This window comes from Erpetoichthys calabaricus, chromosome 2 (genome assembly GCF_900747795.2).
Source record: "Erpetoichthys calabaricus chromosome 2, fErpCal1.3, whole genome shotgun sequence".
NCBI lineage: Eukaryota > Metazoa > Chordata > Cladistia > Polypteriformes > Polypteridae > Erpetoichthys > Erpetoichthys calabaricus.
In genome coordinates, this window is record NC_041395.2 from 60,288,897 (window position 1) to 60,306,486 (window position 17,590).

Here is a 17,590-nt window from a genome sequence, read left to right on the forward strand (position 1 = left end):
ATGTGTGTCTAAACTAAATGAAGATGCCAAGCCTTGGTTGCTTCCTGTAGGCGTGCCAATTTGAATGGGAGCAACATGGAGACGGTGATTGGCCAAGGCCTTAAAACAACAGATGGACTGGCAGTAGACTGGGTGGCAAGAAACTTATACTGGACAGACACTGGCAGAAACACCATTGAAGTGGCACGACTCGATGGCTCATGCCGTAAAGTCCTCATTAACAACAGCCTGGATGAACCTAGAGCTATTGCTGTCTTTCCAAGAAAGGGGTAAGAAATAGACCAATATAGGCCTCTGGTACATAAAGGAGCAAGTTAGTCAATCAAATATCTCAGCTTGGGCTGTAGGGAACAGCTACTGTAATAAAAGCTGTAAAGTTCATTTTAACATACAATAGTCATGTATGTACAGTAAAATAGTTCCTGAAAGCGATAGTGTTAAGGAGGGTTCTTCTCTAATTAGAAATTACTTCCAAAACAAAATGTAAGTTTCAGGCATCAAGGGGTTACTATTTACACAGCCCTCTTATTAAACGGGTTTCCCATATATAATGTGTGAACTGGGGGCACAAAGTGTAAGGACGTAAGCTTTAATTTCCAAAGTAAAGCTGTAAAGAAGCAATGCAAGAGAACATCTTGTATGAATGAATACTTTATTAAATATCTGCAGCTTTTCAGCTACATATTAATGTAGTGCTATCAATTTTAGGTTTCTCTTCTGGACAGACTGGGGACATATTGCTAAAATAGAGAGAGCTCATCTAGATGGTTCAGACCGCAAAGTTCTGATCAACACTGATCTTGGGTGGCCAAATGGACTGACTCTGGATTATGACACCAGAAGGTGAGAGTGACCTTTTTTATGCTCTTTCTTTGGCTAAACCCTAACATTGTAGTGTATCTGTTTAAAATGTATTTGAGATGTGTAGAATGATGTTCAGTATCCACTTGCAGATATTTTAAAGACACATACTTAATGAAGCAATTTATTAAGACCATAGGTTCTGCCAGACTCAAAAAAGAAGTTCCTCTCAACCTCAAAGATGCCATTGTAATTGTTTCATGAAATTATCAATTGTCTGCAGGCTGAAATCACCATGAGAGATGAACCACTTGATGAAACGATCAAGTACCTGCACACCATTAATAGTAGGAATTACTGCGCTGCATTGAACAATGAGGTGTCTGCAAGCTGCATTGCTTTAAATATGATTAACTCTCTGTTAAGATGCTTCTATACACCAAAGTCACCAGGGGCCTGTGGGGGTCTTAATACGGCCTTGATTTCTGCCCTGGGTGACTCTAGTACTAATGATGCAAAGTTAAAACTAGTCAACCACTTACCTTTTCTGTAACTGTTCTGTACATGTAAATACAGCTAAAAGTAAGTTCATCTGGCTGGATACAGATTGAAGTGGCACACAGGTAGCCAATTTAGCTAAAGACAAATTCATGATAAAGGCTACCAGCCCTTGTAACTTTTACTCAGAGGAGAGAGCACACCATGACACAACATTATTAAAAATTCAACACATACTCACAATTATAAAAACTCTTAATCACAAGTTATCAGTGGAAACACACAACAACCGATGTTCTCTGCAGCCAGAGAAAATGGTTGAAAGTCACCCATAAGGTCTACCTTACAAAATGTCAAATCAGCATTGCTAGCTGGGAGACCTTAGCCATGGGACATCCCCTGTGGTGTCATGTGGCATAGCAGTTCTCTTAAAGAGTCAAATGAACAATAATAACAAAAGGAGTGGAAGCAGTGTGGAAGGAAGCCACATCAAAATGAGTCTCTTATATTGAACTGTCTAGCCATCTAATGTTGCACAAATAACCTTGAATAACGTCTTCTCAGTTCAAGTAAAATCAGATGTATTGTGAATGAGTTAAAACTGAATACTGAAATCACGTGTTTTCAGTTGTCCTTGTAACGTTTTCAACAGATCGCTGCACATAGGTGGGAGTGTATGTAGCACAGCTCCCTGGTGCCAGCTCCTCAGCAGGCAAAAGCAGGCTGGAGGAACACTGTAGGACACAGAACTCTGCAAAGTGCAGCTAACCGCATGCACCAAAATTAAATTATAGATCAGGGCAAGCTGTCAACAAAACAGGCACGACAAAGTGTAAAATAAGTGTTGTAAATTGTGCAAATCCAAAACAGTATCCAAACAAGGAGGAGACAAGAGGTCAAACACAGGAGATGTAACAAGCAAAAAGTACAATCTAATACAGGCGAAAAGGTCAAAATACACAATGCTAGACAAAAAGTGTTTAAGGAATACTGCACCCAAAAATGATATATTTGTATATGTTACTTGTAGTTTGTAGTGATGCTGAAGAAAAAATGTAAATTTTGTTTTTTTTCAAGCCAAAAAGCCAAATTTCCCCCTGGAGACAAATGAAGATCGATCTATCTATCTATCTATCTATCTATCTATCTATCTATCTATCTATCTATCTATCTATCTATCTATCTATCTATCTATCTATCTATCTATCTATCTATCTATCTATCTATCCAACCAAATGGTGTGACAAACATCCATGGGAAAAAAAATTCTCAAATTGACTAGTGCTCAATAATCCACATATTCATTATCCACTTGTATGCTCAAAATGTGCACAAAGCATGCATTTTGTGCTAAAATGTTCTTAACAATTACTTCTGCGAAAGGCAGTACTCATAGTAAACATGAAAATGCATTCCCATAATTCTGTGCTTTCTAATTAAAGACAGGACTCTTCATCATATCACAAAATTATGGGAATGTGTCTTTCCTGTTTACTATGAACACTTCCTTTCCCAGAAGTAACGTTTGATAATGTTTTGGCAAAAAAGGCATGATTTTTGTATGTAGAAGAGAAGCAGACTTTATGCACTGTTGTGTTTGGTTTTAGTGAATTTCAAATGCTCGCGGGCTCGTGAAGACTGCTTTCACAAGGTATAGATGTAGGACTTGGAATATTTAAGACCTCAGGATAGTTTATGGCAATTTTAGGATGGCAAAAATAGAAATGCTGGATGAGATCATTAAAATTACCTCATGTCAAAGGCAAAAAACACTTTAAAGTTTACTATAATTTCTGGATGTACGTGAGGAGCAAGCAAAGCCATCCATCTATCATCTAACCTGCTTAATCCAGTCCACAGTGGAGGCAGCCAGAGTCTGGCATGGCAGCATTGGATGTAAGACAGGGCACAACCCAGGAAGGAATGCAGGTCCATCACTGGTCACACTTAAGCACATTCTTAAATTTAGACAAATTGAAAGGCATCACTTAATCCAACACACGCATCGTTGGGATGCAGGATGAAAAACAGGTATACCTGGACATAAGCCCTATATGATCATGGAGAGATGCGGTGATCTCCACACAAACATTGCCTGGGCAGAATTGTGCGGCAGAACTCTGGAGTGGCAAGGAAGCAGTGCAAACTGTTGCACCATCAGTGAGCAAAATTACACTTGAAAGTAGACTTGAGGTGAAAATACAGTATAGAAGTCTTACAATTGCTCTGTTACAGTACATGCATTTGATTTTTGCTTATATGTGTAAATTACACATACTTTTTCTTTTACAGTTTCAAATTACTTGTAATTACTTGTGTCTGGGCTTTCCCTTAAAGACAGGGTGAGAAGCTCAGTCATCCGGGAGGGGCTCAGAGTAGAGCCGCTGCTCCTCCGCATCGAGAGGAGTCAGATGAGGTGGCTCGGACATCTGATCAGGATGCCTCCTGGACGCCTCCCTGGTGAGGTGTTCCGGGCACGTCTAACCGGGAGGAGGCCCCAGGGAAGACCCAGGACACGCTGGAGGGACTATGTCACTCGGCTGGCCTGGGAACGCCTTGGGATTCCCCCGGAAGAGCTAGAAGAAGTGGCCGGGGAGAGGGAAGTCTGGGCATCTCTGCTCAAGCTGCTGCCCCCGCGACCCGACCTCGGATAAGCGGGAGACAATGGATGGATGAAATTACTTGTAAATCTATGTAGAGTTTTGAGCCTGTCTTCCAAGAAGGTTGCAATATAAGGATAAACTGACTACACTGCTTCTTTGTTATCTCACATTGTTACTGCTTTGCTCAAACCACTTTTCAAAAACATTTGCATTACAAACTTTATAAAGAGAAGGATCATTAGTTTTTGCCTAAATTTCTGCATTCTGGTGTCCTGTAAGGAGAGTTAGCCTACATAACGCGTGTGTCTTCTGCTTTAGACTCTGGAAGACTCCCACAGGCCCCTGGGTGACTGAGCTCCTTCACAGATTTTTAACAATGCAGCGCACAGACACCCAGTCGTTCAATGCAGCGCTGTATTTCCCACTCTTGCTTGTGGTGAGCAGATACTCAGATCTTTTCATCAGTTGGATTCCCCTTGCTCGTTTTGGTGCTTGGAGACTAACTCGTTTCATCTATGAGGGGGTGACTGGTGAGCCCTGGGCACACACACAGAATGCCCTAATGGTAGATTTGCCCAGGGGACTAAGTTTACTTCTTTACAGTTGACCAACTTGAAGAGGTAATGTAAAGATTAGCCAGCTATTAAAATTTCATAAAGAAACTAATCTTTTTTTTTATAATAGAGAAAGCCCCAGGCCTAAAAATAATGACTTGCCCATCTCATAATCTGGATAGCAGTGAAACATATGTTTAAAATGCCTAGAATACTAGCTATGATGGTCCTTCTTGTTGTTTATTTCAAAATAAAAATCTTGCTAGAAGATTTTCTTTGTTAACAGCCTGTATTGCTTTAATGTCAGGATCTACTGGGTGGATGCACATCTAGATCGCATTGAGAGCTCAGACCTGAGTGGGAAACTACGTCAAATCCTGGTCAGTCCAGTGTCTCACCCGTTTGCCCTGACACAGGTAGGAAGGTTCTCATGCAGAAATCACTTGCTCTCCCTTTCTTCCCTCTATGAGTATTCAGTCCATTTTCCAGACTATTATGTATGTTGCCTCCCTTTAAAGACAAAACTTAAATTTCATTTTATTCATTGTAGCAAGACCGGTGGATTTATTGGACAGACTGGCAAACGAAATCCATTCAAAGGGTGGACAAATATACTGGGAGGAGCAAAGAGACCATCCTTGCCAACGTTGAAGGCCTAATGGATATCATTGTGGTTTCACCTCAAAGGCAGACTGGTATGACTGAGATGAATTAATATTACACCCCTACGTAGCGGCCTTATAAATATTTTGTTTAGCTCACTACTTATCGAGTCAAGTATTCATCTGTCTAGTTTGTGATTTCTATGTTTAGTTTTCCAACATTTGAATCATGGCTAAAGTTGAACATCTTCATTCTTGTTTTCAAGCTCTTCTCTTCCAGGATCAGCTCACTAATGTAGTTGCACAATGCCACTTTTTTCGGTTTCTTCATTCCTAATTTTCTGAGTGCACTTGTCTCCCTTCTTGATGCCATATTTGTTCAAACTGCTCTGTTAATGCTGATTTCACTTCTTCTACTGTTACATTTTTTATTGTATTTGTGAACTTTTGAATATTGCAGGTAGGGCGGCATGGTGGCGCAGTGGTAGTGCTGCTGCCTCGCAGTTAGGAGACCCGGGTTCACTTCCCGGGTCCTCCCTGCGTGGAGTTTGCATGTTCTCCCTGTGTCTGTGTGGGTTTCCTCCGGGCGCTCCGGTTTCCTCCCACAGTCCAAAGACATGCAGGTTAGGTGGATTGGCGATTCTAAATTGGCCCTAGTGTGTGCTTGGTGTGTGGGTGTGTTTGTGTGTGTCCTGTGGTGGGTTGGCACCCTGCCCAGGATTGGTTCCCTGCCCTGTGTTGGCTGGGATTGGCTCCAGCAGACCCCTGTGTTCGGATTCAGCGGGTTGGAAAATGGATGGATGGATGGATGGATGAATATTGCATGTAATGACACAATGCAGTAAATGGTATTATAATGTTTTTCTTATTATTATTATATATACTTTAGTATTTCAGATGCTTTTAACCAGCTTGACCTACAAGACCAGGATACCTTCTTAAAACTTTTTTTAACAATTGTAACCAATATAGGTTAAATGTTGGTCGATAAATGAAAAAATATTGAGAACATTTTTTAAAATTGTACTTACATTGTTCCAAGCTAAATGGGATAATGCAAGTGTCACGGCTTTACTTTTCTGATATAATGTCTTCCAGGCACCAATCCCTGTGGATTTAACAATGGCGGCTGTACTCACCTGTGCTTTGCAAGAGCTACAGATTTTGTTTGTGCTTGTCCAGATGAAAGTGACGGAAAACCATGCTCCAAGTGTAAGTGTCATTGTCCTTTTGAGCCAAAGTAGTGCATCTCTACCTATGGAAACCCTTACAGAGTAAGCAGCAGGAACGGTCTAACACTTTGATCTGAACGCTACACATGTGTCAAAAGAAAGAACAAACACACAACCCCTGGGTTGCAAATGACATGCCACTCTTCACACAGACTTAGGGCTCATTTATACTTCACGCTCAGAACGCGTACACTCCCGCATCATGGCCGCCACGTGTTCTGAGCGTTCATTTGATGCGTCCTCAGAGCAGGTCCTCAGAAATTAATGCGATGCGTGAGCGAGTTGCAATACCAGCAAAAAGTCAGGGGGCGCAGTGTGCTAAAAGTTGAAATGTGACGACAAAGTCTCTGGTTACTATCTACATGTGACAGAAAGCCGCTTTGCGGATCCTACAAGATCGGTGTGCGCGCTTCAATATTTGATAAATGGTTCGATGTGGTGAAGCAAAATGCTGACATACAGACGTATTTGTGGTGCTTTTATATTCAAGTGTCGCATATTCCCGATCGTAATGACACGATACATTTTAAAAGTCTCACATACCGTCTTCTGTGCTTCTTTTTTTCTAGGGCTTCCTCTGCTCCTGACAGCAGCGAATCACCAGCAATTGATCGCCACAAAGAGCACATTAAATGTATGATATTCCAACTCTCTGCACATTTAGAATCCTTAGATTTATACTTGATATCACTTTCATGATGAAAAGCATTAAAGTATGTAGATTACATTTTACAGATAAATCGGTAATTTCGTTTAAATAATGAATACTGTTAATAATTACACACATGGGGTGACACAGTGGTGGAGCGTTAGCGCTTCTGTCTTGCAGGGAGTCACGTCGCTGATATTCCCTGCCTGGAGTTTACATGTTTTCCTGCTGGGTTTCCTCTGTGTGCTCCGGTTTCCTTCCAAAGATATGCAGATTTGGGGATTTGGTGCCGCTAAAATGACGCTAGTGTGTATGTGTGTGCTTTTATTCACCTTGCGATGAGCCGAGGCATCGTCCAGGGATTGTTTCTCACTCGTGCCCAATGCTTGCTGGAATGGACACATCCCTGGATTTAATCAATAAACATCTTTTTCAGAGATATTGCGGTAAGGTGTCATCGGAATTTAATGGGTGTTCTAGGCAATTCACAACACAGAGAAGCCGAACCTGTTCTCACCATGATAATATCTCACACTGCCACCTGGCAGATTCCTCCAGATTTACGTAAAGTACGCACGCAAGTATAAACACTTCAACGCTTGCGTAGCAGGAGCGTCCGCTGCAGCATGCGTCGCATCGCATGAAGTATAACTCCGGCCTAAGTCTGCAAATCTGATAGTCCTGAACATCCCTCTCAGCTTCATGAGCCTCTTCATGCGTTTGCACTTCCTTTTGTTTAGTTCCACTGCTCAAAAAGACCCATAGAGTAAGTTACATTTAACATTTTGGTACATATAGTGTTAAATATACTAAATATTTCTGAGTGTACATCCAGAATTTAAAGTGTTAGAATTACTGACATTGATGAGTGAAAAAAATTAAAAAAGTAAAAATGAAACAAAACCTTGTTGAGAAGTCAAATTCAAGCTGATGAGAAACAAATGCATGATGTTCATGTATAATTTTTACTGTTTCCATTACAACAAAATCCATAATAACAAGGATGAAATGATAACTCTTCTGAACTGAAAATGTCTGTTTTATGTTGGATTCAGTGAAAAATGAATTTAAAGTCTAGAAAGACAGTGTAGCAGTTAAGCGTGTTGTCCACCTCTCGAACCCTCAGGTACCACTCTTCGGACCAGGTGAAAGTATAATAACTCTTTTTATTATAATACAGTGCACCAAGCACTCTCCTCACCACACTACTCATACACAAATAAACTGTTTCTCAATACAATACTCCTCCTCTCCCAGACACGTCGCCACCCTACCTCCCCGCTCAGCTCAGTGTCTGGGCTTACCCAGAGTCCTTTTATATCCCCTGACCCGGAAGTGGCTCCAAGCCAAACCCACAAGTCCGTTTTCCTTCCGGGTCAGGGCAAAGTCCTTTTCTTCATCCCGGGAGCACATCGCTTCTTCCAGTCACGTGACTGGGATGCACTCCCGGGTTATAGGGCACACAAGAGCCCACTAGCCCCCCTACAGCGACTCCTGGCGGCCCCCAAGGTATCCAGCAGGGCTGTGTAATGACACTACAAAGTCCATGAGGCCCTGCTGGAACTCGGGGCACGAATATGCTGTCCGGAGGGCTCCTCCTAGCGGCCTGGGGGTGGCGACCGGAGTCCGTAGCCGGTCGTCTGTCACAGTCCCTCCCCCTTAGCGACGACCAGTGGGGCGGAGCGTTGATTCCCGCGAGGGACGTCCTCCTCCAGGAGGACGCGAGATCCGGGCCGTGGTTCTGCTGTCTAGATCCCCCAGCGAACCTTGGGGGAACGGTGTATCTGCAATCCCACCGTTCCCCTGTCCTCCGGGGACAACTCCTCCACACATGGCCCGGTTGCCGGCAGTTGTAGCACCGCCGACGTCCTCCTGGTGGCCTCTCTTCCCGAGACCTGAAGCACCTCGGGAATTCTGTCAGCTCCACCCTGTCCTCCGCCAAGGAGGGGTTAACAGCCGCTTTGCTGCTCTTTGCCCTTGTCTTTTCCCTGTTAGGAGACCCGCATTTCTGTGTGGGGATCTCCTGCTTTCTCTGGGGCTTGTGCACAACGTGAGGCTCTCTATGGAAGAGAGAGAGCCTCTTTGCTGTTTGCACGCCCGTTGTCCTATGTAAACTCGGAGGCGGCGTCATTAATACCGTATCGCTCCGGGTAACGGCACTATTCAGCTGTCCCGGGACGATCGGTGCTTCCCCCCGCCTCATCATTAACCAACGGCAACCCCCTTATCACGCGGATCGGGCTTTTAACGTCCGCCTTAGTCCCGAGCAGCGTCTGATACCGCTGCTCCGGTTCTAACGGACAATTACCCGACCACTCCGTCATGGTGCCACACTCTATTGTCGGAGACACAGCGCTTTGGCAACCGCAACTTATTAAACGCGGTGCCGATTCACACTGCGTCCCCTTATTATATACGGTACAGAGAGCACCTACCTGCACCGCTGCATTAATCGAGGCCGGGGCTTCACGGCCTAACCGCCGAAGGTACATCATCAGTCCCTTCAACGGCGCTTCGGCTGCAGCTCCCAGCTCCTCCACACGCTCCTTCACCTCCTGTAGTCCCTGGAAGAAAGCGTAAAGGGGCGCGAGACATTTCTCGAGCTCCTGCAAGTTTATTAAGTTATTTGTCTCGGCCGGCAGTAAGGCTATTTCCTTATTTTGGTCACCTGCCGACCGGGAACCAATGAGCACGTCCACTCCTGGCACGTGCTCTGCTGATGAGCGCAAGGGCTCCTGGGAAATGGAGTCTTTAGAGGAACGGGTAGCCTCCTGCGGCTGGCTGCGGTCTGCCTTTTTAATATTGCCGGCAGACACTACAGTCACGTCCCGTCCCTCTTTATTAATTAATGGCGCTGCTTCGCTCGCCGCCCCCTTCCCCTTCCGGGAGCTCAGACGCGTCGGGGAAGACGTGTCCTCACCTAAGGAACCGAGGAGGACTTTCCCATCCCGGCAACCATCGCGCGAGGTCACGTGGTCGTTCTCCGCCAATGGACTCCCTTTCTGCGGACGCCTAGACTGGCTTGCTTTCTTTTCTTCGCGGCCATCTTGTCTAGGTGTGAGGCGGGCGCGTTCTTTGTCCGCTTCGTGCAGACAGGCCCCTGCAAAACAGGAAACAAATACTCCCGGCGTTTCGGGCATTGCTCCAGCACATACCTCGGAACGTTGGCGATCACGCTCCAACTCCCTGTAGTAATCTTCAGGAGTTGCCATCCGGCAACGTTCCGACTGCCGTCCTGCTCGGGTTTGCGTGGCCTTAAGCTGCCCCCGGTCTTCCTCACTGCCCGTCAGGTAAGTCCACAGCTTCTCCACGGGATCTGGGACCGAAGTCTTCTGGACAACTCCAGCTTTCTTCCCAGTTTTCTTCCCCATACTTGCCTGCTGTAGAGATTGGCTTCCCGCTGCAGCGCTCTTGGTCGCGGGTGGAGTTTTCACCTCCGCGGTTACTAGAGGGACCTTCGTAGGGTTCTCTGCCACAACGAATTTAATATTTAAAGCAGATCCTCTGCCTCCAGACGGCCAGAGAATCCTGCCGACTACGCCAGTGTAGCAGTTAAGCGTGTTGTCCACCTCTCGAACCCTCAGGTACCACTCTTCGGACCAGGTGAAAGTATAATAACTCTTTTTATTATAATACAGTGCACCAAGCACTCTCCTCACCACACTACTCATACACAAATAAACTGTTTCTCAATACAATACTCCTCCTCTCCCAGACACGTCGCCACCCTACCTCCCCGCTCAGCTCAGTGTCTGGGCTTACCCAGAGTCCTTTTATATCCCCTGACCCGGAAGTGGCTCCAAGCCAAACCCACAAGTCCGTTTTCCTTCCGGGTCAGGGCAAAGTCCTTTTCTTCATCCCGGGAGCACATCGCTTCTTCCAGTCACGTGACTGGGATGCACTCCCGGGTTATAGGGCACACAAGAGCCCACTAGCCCCCCTACAGCGACTCCTGGCGGCCCCCAAGGTATCCAGCAGGGCTGTGTAATGACACTACAAAGTCCATGAGGCCCTGCTGGAACTCGGGGCACGAATATGCTGTCCGGAGGGCTCCTCCTAGCGGCCTGGGGGTGGCGACCGGAGTCCGTAGCCGGTCGTCTGTCACAACAGATAGATATGAAAATCACTCTTTGATTCCCTAGGAGGGCCTCTTTTTTCCAACAGCAGCAAAGAACATAAATTAGTAATGTAAAATATTGAAAAAAGAATCACATAGTTTATGGTGTCCCTAAAGAAATATTATTCCTATGCTAGGGTGTTTGTTAGCTTGCAAGGGTACAGGAGTAGGCATTATAGAGTCTAATGGCTATTTACTTTTCAAATATTAATAATTATGAGCTATAGATGAATCAGCATTAGCCAGACCAAGGATTTAAATGTTACAACAGCTGTGGTCGTCCAAGGGATTGACAGGTCGAAAGACAACAAAAATGGTGTTTTCCATGTTTACTTGTAAATTGGAAAATAAACAGCACTTGATGGCCCAGGTACAATTCAAAAATGTCACCATCAAGGCTTCTTTAAGTGCTTTTCTCCGGGTTTTGCAGGAGCTCCGTCTCCTCTGCTCTCCAGTCACACAAGCGATCCCTCATTTCGGGTGGTTGGGCTTTTACAGTCCTGGGACTAGAAGGGGCAGAGTCAATTGCCCTCACTAGGCAGTTTCTTGGCACTGTGGAGGCAAAGGAAGATGACACAGCTAGCAGCAGTTCCCCCTCTTAGCCCACAGTGGTACCCAGAGGAACCCAGCTTACCTGGCACAAATTTAATAATTGTAATAATTAATACTTTACCATACAATGAACTTTCACTTCCTTCCTTTTAAAGATATGAGCTAAAGGCTATTTTTTCTCCATTACAATGTTTAAACTACAACTCATAATTTCCAGCATACCGTAGTTATGTGGTAATTATAATGTTCTGTAATGAATCGGACTGCTCACAGAATAATGTCAGTCACTACTATGGAGTGCTCAGCAGTACTGAAGGGTGTATGAGCAGCAGCTGACAAAGCTTAAGGTTCAATTGTTCAACCCTATGACAAATGTGTAGTTAAAAAGTCATTGGCAAACGAGAAAAACAGGTAAATAGCTAATTAGAGAAAGTAAGTTTTAGGGAGTAGGCAAGCACAAGGTGAAATATTCAGGGCAAATCAAAATTGTTATGGTGAGAGGCAAAATCACAATGCAGAAAATACGGTGGAATTATAGAAGGAAAAGTCATAACACAGGCAGACAAAAAAGCAAACATTGTCCAGAACTTGGATGACTCTGTAATGACCCTGTCCCAGTAGTCAGTGCAAATAAGGTCAAGGTGATATGTGTGATCATATAGATGGATGACTGAGGACTCTAATCCTAGAGCCACAGAGCTTGTGTCATTGTCAGCAGGGGGTTCTGTTTGAGAGCCGCTTCTACAGATATTGCTTCTCCTTCCTATCTTTTTGCCACCGTTTTTTCCCTCTGTCTGTCTGTCTGTCTCAACGTCAGGTACTGCTTGATGAAGCAGAGGTTCCATGGCTAGGGTCTCTTATGTAGTAAATGATAATCCAGCCTATTTAATGTGGACCTTGTGGGTGTCTTTGAACAGCTTCTTTTAGCCATCGCAGATTCTGTGAGCTCAGATGTCGAGGGTGTAGTAGACTTGCCTGTGGATAGAGAAGTTAGATCTTCAAAAGCAGCAGAATTGGTTCTGCAGGATTGTTGTTGAAATATGTACAGCAGTTCTAGTTGAGACAGAGTATATTCCGAAGCAACATTTAGTGAATTGCTCAGATGTTTTTAGATGACAACATTAGGTAAGTCAGGTCTCACTGCCATACTGGGTAGTAGTGACACATATAGACCTTTAGCTTGGTTTTAGCCACGACGGCACAATTTTCCAAAGGAAGTGGTAGCACAGCTAATGCAGTGCTGAATTTCTTCTTCAATGTCTTTTGAGATAAGATAGTAGTCAACAGTGTCCACAGAGTTTTTTTTCAGTGGAGTGATTGCTAGGAGCTCGGTGACCTGACCAGGAACAACCTGTTAGAGAATCTGGGCTTACACCAACATTGGTGAACAGTTCTGGACTCTAGCATGCCAAGGTTCAGAGTAGTCTAGAGTTCTTATGAGGAGTGGGCAAAAATGATACTCGAGTTAATAAAAGCATCAGTGACTCACCAACTGAACGAAGACTAAGGCTATTGTGTTCTCTCTAAATGGACATCCCTTTCATCATGCATCTGTAACGTAATGTAGGGCACTGACCTAGCCATGGCAAAGTCAAAGCAGAGTCTGAGGATGTGTTCTAATGCATTGTGTAACCAAAATTAGTATGCTTATGTTTTAACATGTCAAAAAATATTATAGGGTAAGACAACCCCAAAGTCCAGGGCTCAGTTCCCTGCCTGGCCATTGCACCTTTGCTGTGTGTCCATGCGTTTCTTTTCTGGGTATTCCATTCACAAACCCTGTCTTAGATCGGTTGGAGTGTCTGCACTGCAAGCTACTGGCAGCCCTGTGTAAGTTTGTTTCCAGCCTTGCGCCTGGTGCTGCTGGTTCAGGCTGCCATCTCCCACCATCCTGGAGTGGATTAAACAGGCTCAATAATGGAATGAAGAATATTGTAGCCAGCCTCCTACTGTATGCAGAGTTCTGATTTCTGTAGTGAGACATGGGATTTATCTCAAAACATAAATAATTTGCTGGCTCATAGATCAAGCAAAGTGTGGTTTTGTCAGTCAGATCATTTTTATTTTTCACTGCAGTAACTACCCGGAGATGTAGAACCAATGATTGCAGTGAACATCCCCTTATATCCAAATAAATCAATGATTGCAGTACGATATGGCTGGCATGCTTACACATTAAGGCTACTTGCTTAAAACTGAGGTCAGTCCAAGGAATTGCTCGACTCTTTGTTGGCATTCATAACAGTGGCCTCCCTGAAGGACTGATAGATTTGAGGACCCCATGGAAAAGCAAATAACGCAGTGTGCAAGCGACACTTCAGTCATGTTTGTACAAGAACAAAAAAAAAAAGGGAATACATGGCACATTTACAAACATAAAAGCAAACAGACCCTGAATGTACTGTAATTTAATCCCTGGCAGCACTGTTATTATGTAATTAAATAACAAAATTAGCAACAGTGTGATAGCGGAAACATCTGTGATCAATATCAGCTCATTTTTGTAATAGTAATTAGAAACACTTTTTGGGAATCAGATAATTAAAAAATGCTAGATGGGTAGTACAGTGGAGTCTTTCATATTGGTAATGAATTCAAAATAATTTTAAAAGTTGAATAAGAATCATGCTGTTTACACATCAGAAAACAAGAAAAACATGTCTCTGGGATAAAAAGTTCTGACTTTTAATAAATGGCTTTTGTAATGCATAGTGCTACAGCCAAACCTCGGTGATTTAATTGCTTTGAACCATCATCAAAAAGTGTATATTTTTGTAACAAAATTACATCATGGAAAAGAAAACATTTAAAGTCTTCTTTAAAATTGGTAGCATATAACTGGACTGCATGTGTAGTTTTTACAACCGTTTAGAGCGCAGCGGTTAACCTTCAATGGGCAGAAGCCGTGCAGCGAAAACTAAAGCAAGCGAGAGCGAGGGGATTAGGAGAGGATTGCAGGGAAACGTAGCTCCTCCACTTGAGTCTTAGATGGTTGCTTTTGAGTATAAAGACTGATCATGTGTTTATAGTGACAACTATGGAAGTGCACAGCAAACCAGAACACAGGAGAACAGGAGCGTGAGTTCAGTCCCTCTGTTTGTATTTCAGTAAGTTACTGTTAGTCTTTACTTAAAAATCACAGTCATCTTGGACCTAATAGAAGGTGAGTGTGTGATAGATCTCAGGTATACCATTGTCTCTATCCCCCTCCTGGAACAACCAAAGCAGCATCTTGGGTAGAGCAGCTGCTCCTTTCATGTCCAGAAAAGTCTGCAATAAGTTTGCCCTTCGGCCCACCTTAGGTAAGGTTAGCCTGCCATGCGCTGGGGTTCCAAATATTTAAAAGAATCTCATGCTTTGAAGTTTGTCTGCCCTTTGACTGGGGTTTAGAGCTGACATTTTAGCTTTTTTCACTATTCTGATTTCTGATATTCTCACTAGTTATAATTATTGTCTCACATCCTAGACGGTGTTTAGTAAACTTTGTCTTTCTGGTTTTGACTTTTTTTTTTTTTTTTTTTTTTTAGATTCATCTTCTGATTTCATTTCTTTACAAAATACATACAATACAATACAGTTTATTTTTGTATAGCCCAAAATCACAGAAGACGTACCGCAATGGGCTTTAACAGGCCCTGCCTCTTGACAGCCCCCCAGCCTTGACTCTCTAAGAAGACAAGGAAAAACTCCCAAAAAAACCTTGTAGGGAAAAACCTTGTAGGCCGCTCTGTGTGGTCAGTCCAGGTTCTTTACACCAAGGGAAAAAAATAATATTGTATACAAAAAAGCTTTCTAGTACTAACAATAATTATATAGCAAATGCAATGCATTTAAGGGGACTAAAGTTTGTCAATACTGTAATTACTGTGCAATTATTTTTTACGTCCCCACTTTTTCTGAGCAATGTTGGGTAACTCAACTCAGCCAATCTATCTATCTATTGTAAAAGTAGTACTAGGGTGTTGTACCGTGTTAGCCATTATGAATGTAGAGAAAAGCCAAGCAAAATGACACCTTTTATTGGCTAACTAAAAAGATTACAATATGCAAGCTTTCGAGTACATCTTGCCTGAAGAAGGGGCCTGAGTTGCCTCGAAAGCTTGCATATTGTAATCTTTTTAGTTAGCCAATAAAAGGTGTCATTTTGCTTGGCTTTTCTCTACATATCTATTGTAAATGAATGGACACTAGGTGGCACTGTTGCCCACCTTTTTCCCAACAGACAGACGCAGGACACAGGTTAAAAGCACAAAAAAGTTGTTTTAATTTTCTTCTTCCTTCTTTCCAGTGCTCCAAATCTCTTCCACCACAATAAACAAGTAAATAATCAAACAATAAACACAATATTCTTTTGTCCTCCACAGCTCTCAGCAAGCGTCATCCACCTCCTCCTGACTCAGGCTCACTACCCAGCAAGTTCCAACAGTTCTTTATATAGTCCTTGACCCGGAAGTGCTTCCTTCCTTCCGTCCCTGTGACTTGCCAGCACTTCCGGGTCAGAAGGAGAACTTTAGTTTTCTTGTCAGCCAGGAAGTACTTCTGGGTTTCTGCCCACATGATACATTAGTACCTCTGGGCAAGGTGAGCACTTAGACTCCCACCATTTTCCCACAGCGTCCCCTGGCAGCACCCATGGCACCCAGCAGGGCTGTGTTTCCGAACTCCATGTTCCATAGTGCCCAGGGACACCGGTGCAGTCTTAACGTTGGCCTCCCAGCAGAAAGTAGGGCCAGCATTTCACTTTGAGCTGCATATCATTCAAACACAGGCCTAAAATATTACACAACAATTGAAAATATCATTTGTCACACCTTTTTCCAGAAATAATTGTCCCAAAATGGCATTTTGATTTTGCTGTATTATGGATTGATTTGGTAAGCGTTGTGGTATATCAGAGTTCTATCTATCTATCTATCTATCTATCTATCTATCTATCTATCTATCTATCTATCTATCTATCTATCTATCTATCTATCTATCTATCTATCTATCTATCTATCTATCTATCTATCCAATTTCTGCCTGTCCAGCAAGTAACACTCCCTATTGAATGTTAATTTTGTAGTGTTCCATCTATTGGATTGTTTCTTTTAAATGGATGTAATAATAAACTGCATTACATTTTTCATTCCAGCACATGGTGCATCACAAACATTAGCACTGCTGTTGAGAATTCCATACCAAATTCCACATTACTGAGGCAAGAGCATTTACACACATAAGAAAAATATAGGAAATAAAAAAGAACGATAGAGGAAGTACTAATCTCATTTGGAGTCCATTAAACATTCTGGTGATGTACACCGATTAATGTAGCAAAATGAAGCAGTAACAAATTGTGTAAATAAATGATATTACCAGCTGTAAAGTTAGAATACCGGACTCCCAGTACCTGAGTTTGAGACCCCCACATTTAGACCATCAGCTACTCCCCTCTAACAGTCAGTGGGCTGCAATGTAATTAGTAATGCCTCTAGCAGCCCTTTTTATTTTCTGTTATTTTTTTTCTATTTAAAATTTCTTTTATTAGGTTAGAGTATTGTTTGTATATGCCATCTGTTGGAATGAAAAATGTACTCCATTTGTTTAGTACACATAACAAATGCTTTGGAATGGGAGTGTCAAGGATGACGGCCTTGAGTAGGCGTGTTGCAAGTGACGTCGTTGTGGACTGCAGTTACACCCTGTTGTTCACCTCAATTAGATGACGCTTCTGCACTTACATTTAACCATTAGACTAACAGTCCACATTGTGTATTCTGCCAGCTAGTGTACATACTGTATGTGTATTGTAACCAGTAAGGGACCCCACCAAGACCCAAATTCCAGACCCAATAATGTCCAACATAGTCATTGGTGGATTTAACATCCATTTAAACCCAACACTTTATGCAAATAAGCATAGCCAATAATCACACAAAACTATGAAACTCCTTCCGACCTCCATCTGAGAGTTGCCCACTGCCTCCCGACTCCCAAATG

At 43.2% G+C, this 17,590-nt stretch overlaps 1 protein-coding gene across 3 annotated transcripts in view; it reads left to right on the plus strand.

Moving 5' to 3' along the window:
- Nucleotides 1-17,590, plus strand: part of lrp4 (low density lipoprotein receptor-related protein 4) — a 409,312-nt gene that overhangs the window by 364,951 nt on the left and 26,771 nt on the right. For all 3 annotated transcript variants that reach the window (XM_028793832.2, XM_028793833.2, XM_051923808.1), the window contains exons 29-33: nucleotides 51-269; nucleotides 709-843; nucleotides 4,764-4,872; nucleotides 5,007-5,151; nucleotides 6,157-6,270. In XM_028793832.2, coding sequence (XP_028649665.2) covers nucleotides 51-269; nucleotides 709-843; nucleotides 4,764-4,872; nucleotides 5,007-5,151; nucleotides 6,157-6,270 — 722 coding nt within the window. The remainder of the gene's footprint in view (nucleotides 1-50; nucleotides 270-708; nucleotides 844-4,763; nucleotides 4,873-5,006; nucleotides 5,152-6,156; nucleotides 6,271-17,590) is intronic.